At 48.1% G+C, this 15,159-nt stretch overlaps 1 protein-coding gene across 2 annotated transcripts in view; it reads left to right on the top strand.

Moving 5' to 3' along the window:
- PIP4K2A (phosphatidylinositol-5-phosphate 4-kinase type 2 alpha) overlaps positions 1 to 15,159 on the top strand; it is a 193,872-nt gene that overhangs the window by 138,220 nt on the left and 40,493 nt on the right. The window contains exon 4 of one of the 2 annotated variants that reach the window (XM_045465202.1): positions 2,199 to 2,351. The exons of the other annotated variant lie outside the window; for it this stretch is intronic. Coding sequence (XP_045321158.1) covers positions 2,199 to 2,351 — 153 coding nt within the window. The remainder of the gene's footprint in view (positions 1 to 2,198; positions 2,352 to 15,159) is intronic. 2 annotated transcript variants of the gene reach the window in all.

Here is a 15,159-nt window from a genome sequence, read left to right as displayed (position 1 = left end):
AAAGACGTCTGTCCCTTAACGAGACATTCACTGGGGCTTTGGAGTGCCCACTGGTAGAGAGGAAGTTGGAGGGGGAAAGGGTCTTTGCCTTTGATTCCCTCAGATGCAGCCGAGTGGGGCCAGGCAGGGCAGGAAGGGCAACACCGAGGAGCACAGGTAGCAGGGGTGGGGACCAGACTTCTCAGATGCTACAGGTTATCCTAGTCGGCTGAGTGACCAGTGTGAGAAAGTGGGGGAAGTGGGGGAGGTCAAGAAAACAGGAGATGGGGGTGCCTGGGTGGCTCAGTCAGATCTTCTGCCTCCTTCTCTCTTTGCCTCTCCCTTGTTGGTGTGCTCCCACACACTTTCTCTGTCTCTCTCAAATATAAATTAACATCGGGGGCCTGGGTGGCTCAGTCGGTTAAGCGTCCGACTTCGGCTCAGGTCATGATCTCACGGTTTGTGGGTTCAAGCCCCACGTCGGACTCTGTGCTGACAGATCAGAGCCTGGAGCCTGCTTCGGATTCTGTGTCTCCCTCTCCCTCTGCTTCTCCCCTGCCTGCACTCTGTCTCTCACACAAATAAATAAAAACATTAAAAAAATTTTTTTTAATAATAAAAAAATATTAAAAAAAATTTTTTTTTAGTGTTTTATTTATTTTTGAGAGAGAGAGAGGGAGACACAGAATCCAAAACGGGCTCCAGGCTCTGAGCTGTCAGCACAGAGCCCGACGCGGGGCTCCAACCCACAGACCATGAGATCATGACCTGAGCCAAAGTCAGATGCTTAACTGACTGAGCCACCCAGGTGCCCGTAAACATTTTTTTTTAATCTGAAAAAAAAAAGAAAGAAAACAGGAGATTCAAACAGGAGAGTCACAAATGAGAAGAGGGGAGACATTAGGGTGGGCTTATGTAGCTAGAGTGCCATTAGTGTGACCCAGATACTGGAATGAACTGGTGCTCCAACTCCTCATCCACTCTCCAGGAGCTAAGTTGTTCTCAAAAATGGCTGAAGGGGGGGGGGGGGGGGGTGGGTGGAGGGTGGACCAAGTCAGAATCTTAGGAGGAGCTAGTTTAATTTTTTTTTTTTTTCAACGTTTATTTATTTTTGGGACAGAGAGAGACAGAGCATGAACGGGGGAGGTGCAGAGAGAGAGGGAGACACAGAATCAGAAACAGGCTCCAGGCTCTGAGCCATCAGCCCAGAGCCCGACGCGGGGCTCGAACTCACGGACCGCGAGATCGTGACCTGGCTGAAGTCGGACGCCTAACCGACTGTGCCACCCAGGCGCCCCAGGAGGAGCTAGTTTAGAATACACCTGCCCCAGCTCCTCCCCAGGCATGCCGCAGACAACACAGTTTTGAGTAGTTTTCCTAGTTGAGAACCTGGGTTCTGAGCCAGCAGCCCTGGAGATGGGATCCTAGCCCTTCCCCTTACTAGCCGTGTGACCTTTGCCCAATGATCAACCCATCTCTTCTCCCGTCTCCTCATCTGTAAACCTGTGATAATATTAATAGTAACCATTTCATGGAGATGTTACCAGAATTAGGAGAAAGAAATGCTTTGCACCTGCTGTTTAGGAGAATACCTGTCCTATATGGAAACCACTCAGGGAATATAAAAAAAAAAAAAAAAAAAAAAAAAAAAAAGGTTTTCACAACTGGAACCTAATTTTATTCAGAGGAAAATCCGAGCCCTGTCCCACTCAGAAAAGAACAAGGTGAGGGGCGCCAGGGTGGCTCAGTCGGTTGAGCGTCCGACTTCGGCTCAGGTCACGATCTCGCGGTTCGTGGGTTCAAGCTCCGTGCCGGCCTCTGTGCTTGGATCCTGCTTCGGATTCTGTGTCTCCCTCTCTCTCTGCCCCTCCCCCGCTCACACTCTCTCCGTCTCTTTCTCAAACATAAATAAACATTTTAAAAAGTTTTGTTTTTTTTTTAAAGAACAAGGTGAACACAATAACTTTGATTGTAATTCTAGGATTCGCCTACTTTAAGGACACTAGAAGCACGGTTCGGATCCAAGCTGTCTGCATTACATTTGAAAGACTACCCGCTTGAGTTACTATGAATATATAATGTCACCCTACTTACACCGATTTCTTCCAAACGTAACCGTGTTTGAAGACTTGTGATGACAGCACGTGATCTGCAGATGAGAAAGCCATGCCTCTAACCAGTCTCTTTCCTCTTCCCTCCAACCTTATCCCGACGGGAAGAATTCCTTGACGAGGAGCGCACCCCTTCCCAACGACTCCCAGGCACGCAGCGGGGCTCGATTCCACACTTCCTATGACAAGAGATACATCATCAAGACCATCACAAGTGAAGATGTGGCCGAAATGCACAACATCCTGAAGAAATACCACCAGGTAATTTTTCTTTATTTGGAACTCTTGAGAAAGTGAACTGAAAGTCACGATGAATTCGGACCAAGACCAAAGATCTAGGTAGGAAATGATGAGAACACATTTGGCATAAAAGTCTCCTCTAGCTGGGTTTCTTAACATTACTGTGGCCAGATGACTGATAACATTTAGGAATTCTTATACTAGGAAGATCATTAGTTATGTATAAAACATTCTTCAGGGGCGCCTGGGTGGCGCAGTCGGTTAAGCGTCCGACTTCAGCCAGGTCACGATCTCGCGGTCCGTGAGTTCGAGCCCCGCGTCGGGCTCTGGGCTGGTGGCTCAGAGCCTGGAGCCTGTTTCCGATTCTGTGTCTCCCTCTCTCTCTGCCCCTCCCCCGTTCATGCTGTGTCTCTCTCTGTCCCAAAAATAAATAAACGTTGAAAAAAAAAATTAAAAAAAAAAAAAAACATTCTTCATGTGAAACTCTTCTCCATAATAGTTTTGATGATGACCGTTCTGATTTTAAAATCACTCGGTTTAAGATTTGGCAACATTTCAGAAGTGTTTCACCCATGCCAGAAGTTAGGTGTTGACCTCTCGAGGACTTATTCACTTACATGTCCAAATCCTGTCCTGTTTTCTCGGTCTCTTCCTGTCCTGGCCCCAGAAAGGTCCACCCCACTCTGAGAAAATTGTTTGGTTTGAGAAAGTGGGTGTTTGTGTCTCCTGCCTCTTTTTCACCCCTCATGTTATCCCTTTATAATCCCCTGAGGATAAAATGAAGGTACCCTTGGGAGCAGCAGTCTGTCCTTCTGTCTCCCTCCCTCCCTCCCTCCCTCCCTCTCTCAATCTCAATAAATTCCAATGTAAGTGTGCCTGGTAGAACAACTGTTCTCAGGGCCCAGCCAGAGATACAAAAGGCTTTTCCACTTACTGTGGAATAAGAGCGTGCAGTCCAGTATCAGACAATCCTGGGTTCAAATCCCAGCCCTGTCGCCTACTAACCACATGACTTCTGGACTTCAGAGCCTCATCTTCTTCCTTTCTTTATACAGTGGAGATAATAACAGCACCTAACTCTGGAGTCCTGAGGGTTGAACGGGAGAATGTACATCAGGTACTTTTAGCGCCCCATCTGCCATACCTTAGGAGCTCAATATATGGCGATGGGAACCATTCTCATGAAGTCACACAACAGTGGCGTGAATGTAACCATTGCTTACAACATCATAGCGGTCCTCCTCAGAACTCGTGTTTGAACCACACGCTAAAACACGTCCATGCGCGCGCGCGCGCACACACACACACACACACACACACACACACGCTTTTAGAGTCCTGCTTTGTTTTTTTTTACCTGAATACCTCCAGGTAACGATTGGCTGCACAGAAAATAGTCAAAGTGCCGAGGGCCCTGCCTGTGTTAACCAAAGAATTCTGAACCATTATTATGTACCCGCCTCTTAAGGTGACTGTGTTGATGGCATTGCTCCTTTGGACTTGTGAGCTCCCGAGATGTCTGTTTAAAAGTCATTTTCCGGGACGCCTGGGTGGCTCAGTCGGTGAAGCGTCCGACTTCAGCTCAGGTCACGATCTCGTCGTTCGTGAGTTCGAGCCCCGCGTCGGGCCCTGTGCTGACAGCTCAGAGCCTGGAGCCTGCTTCAGATTCTGTCTCCCTCTCTCTCTGCCCCTCCCCCGCTCATGCTCACTCTCTCTCTCTTTCTCTTTCTCAAAAATAAACATTAAAAATTTTTTTAAATCCATAAAAAAAAATAAAAGTCAGCTTCCTTACTTTATGGTCACGCACGATGTTCTGACCATCGTGGATCATTTCTTCGCAGTTGCTGTTTCCTCCCATCTTTGCAAATGTGATCGACTGCATTCTGCTCGCAGTGAAATCTGTCAACATCTTTGAGCTATTTTCTGTTTCAGGAAACGGGGGACTGTGCCTGATTTGTTTTCTAAAAACATTAGTCAGCCTGTAAATTCATTTCCTATCTAAAAAATCTTTTATAACATCTGTTCCTTTTGAAACTTGTTCTAGAGCATTTATGCTATTGCCTAATAGGAAGGACGCTTTAAAATGCCGGCATAGTACAGGCGAGGGGGGAAACACTAAGGCACTCGCTTCTGAATGGATTGGATTGTAAGAGGCAGCTTTTACCTGTTCACCTTTTCAGCTGTCTACTATTTCGTGTTCCCCCTCTGGAACTTAATGTCATACTTAGACATTCTTTTTATTCTTTCTCTAAATTGCCTCAGAACATTCAAAGCAAAGTGATACCTCAAGTGACTGATGAAAACATACTCTTCTGATACATGACTCTGATACTGTTCTAGTAAAAGGTGACACACAATTCAAGCATCAACTTCTTGATGACAACGTTGAGCTGAGAATTTTTTTGACTTTACAGAAATCACTGTTTGAAACGTTTTCTCCCGGGTAGTCCCTGTACCCTAACATGCAGATCTGACATAGTGTTAGTATTACATAAAATACATCAGGGATCAAAACAAATCGATTGACGTGCTCCCAGGGCTTTCAGAGCGCTCAAGATTTCCTTCCGTTCCACTGCTAGAAAATTGTTATTTTCTCAGTATGTTCTTCATCCAGAAAAGTCTCAGGTAGCCAACATCTGGATTTTTCTTTCCTCTTAGAAATAGTATTTTTAAATATAAAGCGTCTTGATCATTGAGAATCACCATTGCTAACACAATTAATGTAAAGGACGTGACGTTGAAAGGCAGGAGACATAGATCCTAGCTTGTTATGAAATGGCTACTTAGGCGATCTCTGAACCTCAGTGTCCCCACCTGAGTTCCATTCATTCATTCATTCATTCATTCATTCATTCATTTGTTCACGGTCTTACTCTTGACCTAATTCCAGAAAGGATATAAGGTGGCCTTCAAGGAAGTGTGAAATACAAGATAGAATCAGTGGGAAGAAAGGGAACGTAGAAGAGGGAAGGAGAGGGCGAAGGCACAAAACAGAGCCTGGGATGAGCCGAAAGTGTCATGCCGTGGTGACCAGCGTGCTTGGTAGCACGAGGTCCGGTAGACCGCAGTTTCCTAGCATCCAAAGCGGAAAGAGAAACCTAACGAGTCAGTTACACGGCTGCTGTGCCTGAAGGTACAGATGAATCGGTTGTTCAGGAGGAACACAACTGTTCTTGGTATTAAGATCAGACAGCGCTGTCTTGAGGAGCACCCCACAGAGGGGGCATGTGGCACAATAAACGTCATCCTTGCAAACAGCCGTGCAGCACAGAATTTCCTAGGACTTTAAAAGAAAATCATCATCGTAGGCTGCTGAGACCAGACGATAATTACACTCGATCGACACGATCGTGCCAGGGAGGGGGCAGTTTGCACGGGTTCCCCGGCCCTCTGCCGGCCTGGCTTCCTCCAGACCGAACTTGAACCTTCTTCACCCTGCTCCTCTCACAGGCCACCTTCCAATGAGCTGTGGGTAACTTTCCGTGGTGCTGAGCTCAGCCCTGTTCGTGCCCCTGGGTAGCTGCTCCGGGCGATCAGACACAGGCCGCGTCATCTGCAATCCAGGAGTTGTGGTTCTCGGTTCTGTTCCGTGACGCTCAGAGGCGTTTGAGATGCACGTCAGGCCTTTCTTCCCGCTTTGAGTAGGCCTACACTAACTCTGGGATTTACGTGGAGTCATAAATTTCTGTCTCTTGCTTTAGCGGCAACTGTCAACTCTTCCATTCCGTGTTGCTTTTCGCCGCCTTTACCTTCTAATGTGCTGTGCTTCTGAACCACCTGGGCTAGTAGACAAGCAATGAGACTTGTTCACATTACCTGTCAACGGACGGGACCGGCTCTCCGAGAGGGTGTCTCCTGTGGAGTAAACGGATGGACTTGCTGATAGCTGTGCTCATGGCATGGCCCTTTGACTTCTCTTTTCCCTTCTCTTTTCCTTCGTTGTTTTCCGTTTGGATGAAATCTCCCCAGAGCTGCAGCTCTGGTCTGGAAGGTCAGAGACCAGGCCAGTGTCTGGAGAAGTGGAACATTGCTAGATGTTTAAATAAATTTTTTCTGGGGCGCCTGGGTGGCGCAGTCGGTTAAGCGTCCGACTTCAGCCAGGTCACGATCTCGCGGTCCGTGAGTTCGAGCCCCGCGTCGGGCTCTGGGCTGATGGCTCAGAGCCTGGAGCCCGTTTCCGATTCTGTGTCTCCCTCTCTCTCTGCCCCTCCCCCGTTCATGCTCTGTCTCTCTCTGTCCCGAAAATAAATAAAAAACGTTGAAAAAAAATTTTTTTAAATAAATTTTTCCTGGGATCAAGCTTCTGACGAGCCTACCTCCCCGGCCGTGCAGTGTGGGAGAGGGTTCAAGCCTCAGACTGCGGAGATAGATGTGTGCTCACTTTTGCCTGTGACCAGCTACGCGACCTGGGGCAAGTTACCTAACCTCTCCCTGCCGCTTCTCTGCCTGTAAAATTTGGATCACAGAATCTCCTTCATCAAGCACCAACCTCCTTAGGTTTTGTGCTAATTAGGCGAATTGATTTTTACAACCCGCTCAGGTTGGTGTATGGTCCGTGCTGAACAAATGACTAAGGCAAATACTGTTCTACTCCCTCCCGGTGTTGAACCCCGTGAACTCTTTCGATCCACTGGGGGGCCTGGTTTCTGATACCGTGTGGTCCTGTTGCAGAATTATGAGGATTCAAACCACAAGGAGTTCGAATTTTTCCCAAGTCCTGGTGTCTCGCTTTTAGTCTTGACATGCGGCCGAAATCCTACCCTAATTTCTACTCAGCGTCGTCTCTCAGACCAGCGGGAAATTTCTATTTAGCAAAGGAGACACTTACAAGTCTCTTTTACTGTATTTGGTTTTCTCTTTGTTTTATTTGGGAAAATAACCTGATGTTTTGGTGTCAACACCGTCTTCAGATTTTGTCAGGCTAGAGTAAACTTGGGTCTTGTAAGTGACGATTATCAGCTGACTGGCCCGACCGTGTCAGAGAGCGTTCGAAAAGGGGGGAAACAAAATGGTCAAGAACCTACTTGAATGTCTTACTTCCTCTTTAAGTGAGTGATTCTTTTTTTCCCACCGGCTTGAATTCACTGAGAGTTTTGGTATTCTGTCCTTCAGCGTTAACTGAAATTCAGAGTCAATGTCAGTAAAATTTTAGAAGTTTCAGGAGAGGGAACAAGTTAGTATAAATGATCAAGAAATGCCTAAGAATATCTTCTAAGTTTTTGTAATTCAGGGTTTAAAAGCGCTTCTTTTTTTATTTCAAATGGCTGAAATGATCAACTGAAAGAATTTATAAAAGTAACCCCCCCCAAATCCCTTTTTATCCTTGGCAATTGGGAAACAATCAGTAACTTGAGCTGAATCTGGATGTTATGCGAGTACCTCACATCTCAGCGGAGGATTCAGAGTGAATGCTGGACTTTTTTTGGACCCTCTCTGAAGCATATCTTTTTACGTTCCCACGAAGGACAGTGGTGTCGGCGTTATCATTCGAAGAGTGAGCCACGGGTAGAGGAAAACCCAGAAAACAGGCACCATAAAAGCCGGCCGTTAAAACAACCAGTGTTGGCACAGGAGAAACAGTTGCAGACCACATCGTTGCTTCTCAGACTTTGATTCTAGACGCAACACTCGAGCCTCCCACACAAACGCAGATTCTGACTCCGTGGGTCTGGGGTGTGTGGCCTGAGATGCTGCGTCTCTAACGTGCTCCCAGGTGATGCTGACGAAGCTTCTTAGGCGGCAGGGCAGTATCTCCTTTCTAGAACTGGGGAAACACTCCCGAGTCTGCCCTTGGGTTTTTGGTTCCCTGTCTGGGGAAGACGTCTGTTAAAATTTGAAAAGGACGTTAAAGCTTTAAGTCTAGGAGGTGCCGGGGAGCTCTGAGCTCCCAGCAGGGCCTCTGCCCTCAGAAGCCGCAGACGCATTTCTTGGTCTTAGAAACAGCCAGAAACATCAGGAAAGGCCTTTGCCGTCTCTGGGGTCCCCAGGGAGTCCCCTCACCCCAGCTCCACTTTGCAGGTGGGGAGTTGCTGCTTGCTAATGAATGGGGTGCTCAGAGCCCTTGCCTCCCGGCTCCCAGCTCCTGGCATCCTACACATTGGGTCTTGGGTTTCCAAGGAGTTGCCCAACCCACTCACGGCACCTGCCTCCTGCAGCAGATCTTCTCCAGTTTCTGGAAATTCCGCCGACCTTTTCTCTTTATGCATCGTCTTTTCTCCTCTTGCCTCTGTAACAGCTAGAACGTTCTCACTCTGATCTCCACGGCTCATCACTTCTCTTTGCCATTTTCCACCTGCAAACACCTCTGCTCGTGAGATTCCGGGGAAATTCCTCAGCTGTACCCGTTCCAGCTATACTGTCCTGTTCCCCTGTCTCACCTATCCAGTGCTTTTTGTTTCTATAATTGTTTTCCTTCCAGAAGTTCCATTTTTAAATATCTGCCAGTTCATTCCTGATAGTTGCTTGTAATATGCCCATGTCTGAAATGGCATTCTTTATTTTTAGTTTTTTTAGCTTTTAAAAAATTTATTTCTTTTTTAAGTAGCCTTCACACCCAGCATGAAGCCCAGTGTGGGTCTTGAACTCACGACCCTGAGATCAAGGCCTGAGCTGAGATCAAGAGTCAGACGTTTAACCAACCGAGCCACCCAAGCGCCCCCGTCTTCTGTCTTTTAAAATTTTTTTTTTTTCAACGTTTATTTATTTTTGGGACAGAGAGAGAGCATGAACGGGGGAGGGGCAGAGAGAGAGGGAGACACAGAATCGGAAACAGGCTCCAGGCTCTGAGCCATCAGCCCAGAGCCCGACGCGGGGCTCGAACCCACGGACCGCGAGATCGTGACCTGGCTGAAGTCGGACGCCTAACCGACTGCGCCACCCAGGCGCCCCTGTCTTTTAAATGTTTTATGCAGAGCTGTTCGAATTCTCTTTCTGATAGTCCCAACCTTTGTAATTTCTGGGAACCTGAATTTGTTGTTTCTCTCTGCCCCTCCCCCGCTCGTGCTCGCTCGCGCTCTCTCTCAAAAATAAATAAACATTAAAAAATTTTTAAAATATATAATTAAGTCAAGACAAAAGCCTCAGAGCAACCTTCCCAAGCAGAAGCCCACACAGTGTGGGGTCAAGACGTAGACGAGGGGTCATACCTAGGTAGGGGAGGGGGGAGGGGCAGGATTGGGCAGACGGGGAGTCAGACCGCCATGCAGGCCAATGAAGCTGTGGCCGACTGGTGCGGTGCTCTTGAGCCCTCCCCCCGAGAAGCTCCTGCGTCGGGCCAGAGTGACAGGGAGGCCGGCGCAGAAGGAGCCTGCCAACAAGGCCGCGGACTGCGCTCCACAGCTGGGTGGGAAGGCCTTCCCCAGGGGCCGCCACACTTGCCTTCTCGTCTTTGGTGGCCCTGGTGAGCTCCTTGCTTAATCTCCAGAGGGTCCCCGAGCTTTATTTTAGGCAAGGTGCTGTCCAGAGAGCTTTCTCTGTGCCAAAGAAGGCGAACGGGGAGCACAGCATGTTTCTGTCAGGATCTACGCCTCGTAGCACCCTGCCTTTCCTGCTACACAACCCAACTTCTCTGGCCCCAGTTCCTCCTCCTGGCCTGGCTCCCAGGTACCCCTGCTGAAACATTTGACCTCCCAGTCCTAGGCACAGGCCTCTGGGGCCCAGCTCCTGGCTGTTTGGGGGGCAAGAGGATGGTTCTGGAACCTGCCTTCTTTGACCAGCTCACCCTCCCGTCGAGTGTGGTTCTGCAGGGGCCATTCTGCATTTTCATTGTCGCCAGGAAAAAACGCCCTAAGCACTTACTTGAGTTTCTTTATTTTGAGAGAGACAGACATAGCATGAATGGCAGGGGGTGGGGGAGGGAGAGAGAGAACCCTAAGCAGGCTCCACGCTGCCAGCGCGGAGCTCGACGTGGGGCTCAAACTCACAAACGGTGAGATCGTGACCTGAGCCGAAGTCAGACACTCGACCGACTGAGCCCCCCAGGCGCCCCTCTTTCTTTCTTTTCTTTCTTTCTTGTTGGTGCAGTGATTTATACACATAGCCAGAGGCACAATAAGGTTTACAGGTAATTTACCCTTTCAGAAACATTAAATGAAACGAGACTTTACGTTGAAGTATTAATTTGATGCTATATTAAATTGTCACTCCAAGCCTCTAGAAGAATGAGTGAAACATGATAATAACAGCAATTTCCAAAGCCAAGAGCCCAGGTTTGCACGTGCATGCAGAGCTGTAAATATTGATCTGTTGCGGGACATCACTTAGAACCTTCTCGGCTGAAACCTTCAGTCGGCTGTGGGTCTTTTCATGGCATTTCATTTTGCACGAGAGGAGCAACAAATTGGGGATTCATAAGACTTGTTATTCTTGTTGAGTGCCTAAGAGCAAAGGAGACGGAGACCTTGTTGTGGTTGTTTGGCTTTATAGGATTTAAAACTTCTGATTTCACCGTGTTAATTTATCATTCTGTTACAGTTCTAGCAAACCCGTAGCTATATAGGAAAAAGTTCTAAGGAAGAATGATGAAGAGATAAAATTTAGTTTTACTGGTTACCCCATGGAATCCTTTATGAATTTTTGTTAATGTTTGTTTATTTTTGAGAGAGAGAGACACAACACACACAGTGCGAGTTGGGGAGGGGCAGAGAGAGAGGGAGACAGAATCTGAAGCAGGCTCCAGGCTCTGAGCTGTCAACACAGAGTCCGATGCGGGGCTCGAAGCCACAAGACGTGAGATCATGACCTGAGCCGAAGTCGGCCTCTAACCAACTGAGCCACGCAGGCACCCCTACAACTGCATTTTTTAAAAGTACTGTTTATTTAAGTAATCTCTACACCCAACATGGGGCTTGAACTCACAACTCCAAGATCAGGAGTTGCACGTTTTTCCAACTGAGCCAGCCAGGTGCCCAGAAAATACATTATTTTTTTCTAACAAGTACATTTTTTTTAAACATATATTTATTTTTGAGAGAGGGAGACAACAGAGCGCAAGCAGGGGAGGGGCAGAGAGAGAGGGAGACACAGAATCTGAAACAGGCTCCAGGCTCTGAGCTGTCAGCACAGAGGCCGACACAGGGCTCAGACCCACAAACTGGGAGATCACCACCTGAGCCGAAGTTGGACACTTTGCCGACTGAGCTACCCAGGCGCCCCTCCAACAAGTACATTTTTTTTTTTTAAATGTTTATTTATTTTGAGGGAGAGAATGGTACAGGTTGGGGAGGGGCAGAGAGAGAGGGAGAGAGGGAACCCAAGCAGGCTCCAGACTGTCAGTGTGGAGCCCGATGCGGGGCTGGAACTCATGAACTACGGGATCAGGACCTGAGCCGAAGTCAAGAGTCTGACGCTTAACCAACTGAGACACTCAGATGCTCCCCAGCAAGCACATTTTTTACAAAGAAGACATAAAAAAGTAAAATCTGTTGAAAACGCAGTTGCAGACAAGAACATTGCCAGCAAATATAAGTTTCTGAGAGTCCTCTTGAAAAAAAAAACAGAAGCCACTCTGTGATAAATAACAGGTAACAGGAGGTATCCAGCCATGAAAATGCAAGCGTGAAAAATACTTAATAAAAACAATATTTTAAAATGCAAACGTAGGTAATGCGGGAAGTGTAACACTGAGAATATAGACGCTGAGCCCAAGAGTAACTGTCATTGTCTTGGCTCCATATAGAAAGCATAGTAAGAATTGATGGCAATCGAGTTCACTTTTTTAAACTTGGAGAGGACGTGTTCAGTGCCTATTCAGATGAAAACTCAGGGTCATTGTGGAGTTGCGTGCATTTGAAAGCCACCAGTGCGGGCGCCAGGGCGCCAGACCGAGCTTCTCCAACGCGAGAGAAGAGCTAGGCTGCAGGTGACACAGAGCAGCCGCCATCATGCCCCAGATAGGAATGTCTCCGAAAAATGCCATATTTGAGAGACCCTGAAGGGATGGTGTACGTTCGGCCCTCGCCCTCGGCGAAGAATCCCCTCTGCTGGCTGATGCGCGCTCTTGCTTTCTGAGCCACACGTGGATGATTAGCATGGCCAAAAGTTTGGTCCGTTGGTGGCCCCATCTCCCTCGGGACCTTGAGTAGCAGAGGACACAGGTTGCAGACCCTTCCGGCTTCTAGAAAGGAGTCCACCGGGCTACGGCAGGTACTGCAGTTTCTGAGTCTGTAGATCGAGGTTGCAACAGAGCAGGTAGGGAACAGCCGTGTGCCCGGGGACGGCCCGCCTTGTAGCCACAGCCAGACAGTGGCTGAACGTGAAAGAAATACTCATACTTTTCTTAAGGAGTCATCCTCAGAATTAAGTTGTTATTTCTCCATTCTCGTCATCTGGAAATTAAGCCTGTAGAAGGGAGCGAGCAAAGGTTTCCTTAGATTATCTTGTGATTGAGTCAACAGTGTTAAAAAGAAATTAATACCTGGCAGATGCCGGGGGTGTTTGTAACTATTTAAAAAAGAGAGAGAGAATTGGTTATTAAAGAAACGCACAATATTATAGTGCCCCCAGTGCACGCCTTTCTTATCATTTTTGAAGCATTTTTGTCCACGTTGTGGTGTAAATTCATCAATGGTGTTTAAGTTCTTGAAGGGAAAGGGCTCAGGCCTCTGATCCTTTAAAAAAAATTTTTTTTTCAACGTTTATTTATTTTTGAGACAGAGAGAGACAGAGCATGAACAGGGGAGGGGCAGAGAGAGAGGGAGACACAGAATCGGAAACAGGCTCCAGGCTCTGAGCTGTCAGCACAGAGCCCGACGCAGGGCTTGAACTCACGGACGGAGAGATTGTGACCTGAGCCGAAGTCGGACGCTCAACCGACTGAGCCACCCAGGCGCCCCTCAGGCCTCTGATCCTAAAAGCAACGTGAGAGAGAAATACAATTTGTTAGTGTTTATTTTATATTTACAAAAATATCGCCTAACTTTATAAACAAATACATACACACATACATATGCAAAACTATTCATTTTTAGAAAGCCTTTGTTCTGTGAAGATTCATTGAAATTGGGAGTCCCCGGCATGTATTTAAAATAAAATCCAGAGGCGCCTGGGTGGCTCAGTCAGGTAAGCTTCTGACTTCAGCTCAGAATATGATCATGCAGTTCGAGAGTTCAAGCCCCCATCAGGTTCCCATCAGGTTCCCTGCCGTCAGCACAGAGCCCGCTATGGATCCTCTGTCCCCCGCGCCCCCTCTGCCCCTCCCCCATTTGTTGTCCCTCCCTCTCCCTCCCTCCCTCCCTCCCTCTCTCTCTCTCTCTCAAAAATATAATAAACATTTAAAAATTTTTAAATAAATAAAATAAAATCCATTTCTCAGCATTTGGGGAACACATCAGGTGCCCTAGAAAGTCTCCCTCCCTCTCTACCCACTCCCTTTCCCGCCCCTCCCCCCAGGGTCTTGGTTTCATCTTGCTGTGGCCTGACTCCAGGGCAGTCAGTCCCCCCAAGTCCCATTCCCCTGGCCTTCACATTCTTCACAAAGACCCTGTGCCCTCAGTACTGTTGTCACCCCTCTTCTCTAAATGCAGAGGCACAGAGAGGTTGAGTGATTCCCCGGAGGGTACACAGCTAGTGAATGTGGCACCGGACGGGGCGGGGGGTTAGCAGCGCCACGCGGCTGAGTCGTGCAAAGGGCCCAGCTACAGCTCCGGCCGAGAATTGGCAGTCTCCCGGATGTGGGATTACCCCAGGAGTTTGTGTGCGTGGTTTGCACGCGCGACCACTGGTGTTGCCCTTGGTGTGCAGCATTTCCTGGGTCAGCTGGTGAAAACCCGAGCGGATGACCGTTCAGGCCCCTTCGTGCTGGCTCCCGCGCACAGCGACCCGCCTGCCAGAGCGGCGGTCCCCCGGCCCCCGGGTTCACAGAGCCGGCCGGACGTCCCTCTCCCGTAAGGAAACCGTGTAATCTGTCCCCAGAAATGCAGCTAGTGGGTAGAGTTTCTCTTCTGCCAAGTTTTGACCCATAAGTGCTTCCTAAACCTTTGTCACCGACTGTTGCCCTGTCGATCCTGGAATCTAATACGATAGGCTTGAATATGGGATGTGGTTCTGTGTCTGTTCCAGGTGTGCGTCAGAGAGCCTCAGAGATGAACGTGCCTTTGAGCGCAAGTGCGTGTAGAAGCTGGGAGATGCAGATCAAACTGATCCGATTTTTATATGCAGTCATTTATTTAATCCTAAAGGTGGAGGAGTTGTAGGATGTATCTGCGTGGGGCGGGGGGAACCTTGATGATTTCCTGTACAGTATTCAGAGTTTCTTTATCATGTTCATAACCTGAATAATAGTATCCACTCTGTTCCATGGTGTTCTGTGGGTTTACACGGATTTTTTTTTTAATATTTTTAAAAATTTTTTTAATGTTTATTTGTTTCTAAGAGAGAGAGACAGTGTGAGCAGGAAAGGGGCAGAGAGAGAGGGAGACACAGAATCCGAAGCAGGCTCCAGGCTCCGAGCTGTCCGCACAGAGCCCGACGCAGGGCTCAAACTCACAAACCATGAGATCATGACCCAAACCGAAGTTGGACGCTTACCCAACTAAGCCACCCAGGCGCCCCCCAAAGATTTTTTTTTTAATGTTTATTTATTTCTGAGAGTGACAGAGCATGAGCAGGGGAGGGGCAAGAGAGAGGGAGACACAGAATCCAAAGCAGCCTCCAGGCTCTGAGCTGACAGCACAGAGCCCCCCACGCGGGGCTCGAACTCACGAACCGCGAGAGACCATGACCTGAGCCGAAGTTGGATGCTTAACCGACCGAGCCACCCAGGTGCCCCGTTACACAGAGATTTTGATTACAAAGACTTCATTTACTGGCAAGACTTGTAAAAGATGGGCCA

This window comes from Leopardus geoffroyi, chromosome B4 (assembly GCF_018350155.1).
Source record: "Leopardus geoffroyi isolate Oge1 chromosome B4, O.geoffroyi_Oge1_pat1.0, whole genome shotgun sequence".
NCBI lineage: Eukaryota > Metazoa > Chordata > Mammalia > Carnivora > Felidae > Leopardus > Leopardus geoffroyi.
Note: the sequence above shows the minus strand (reverse complement) of the source record. Positions and strands in the feature narration are given on the sequence as shown.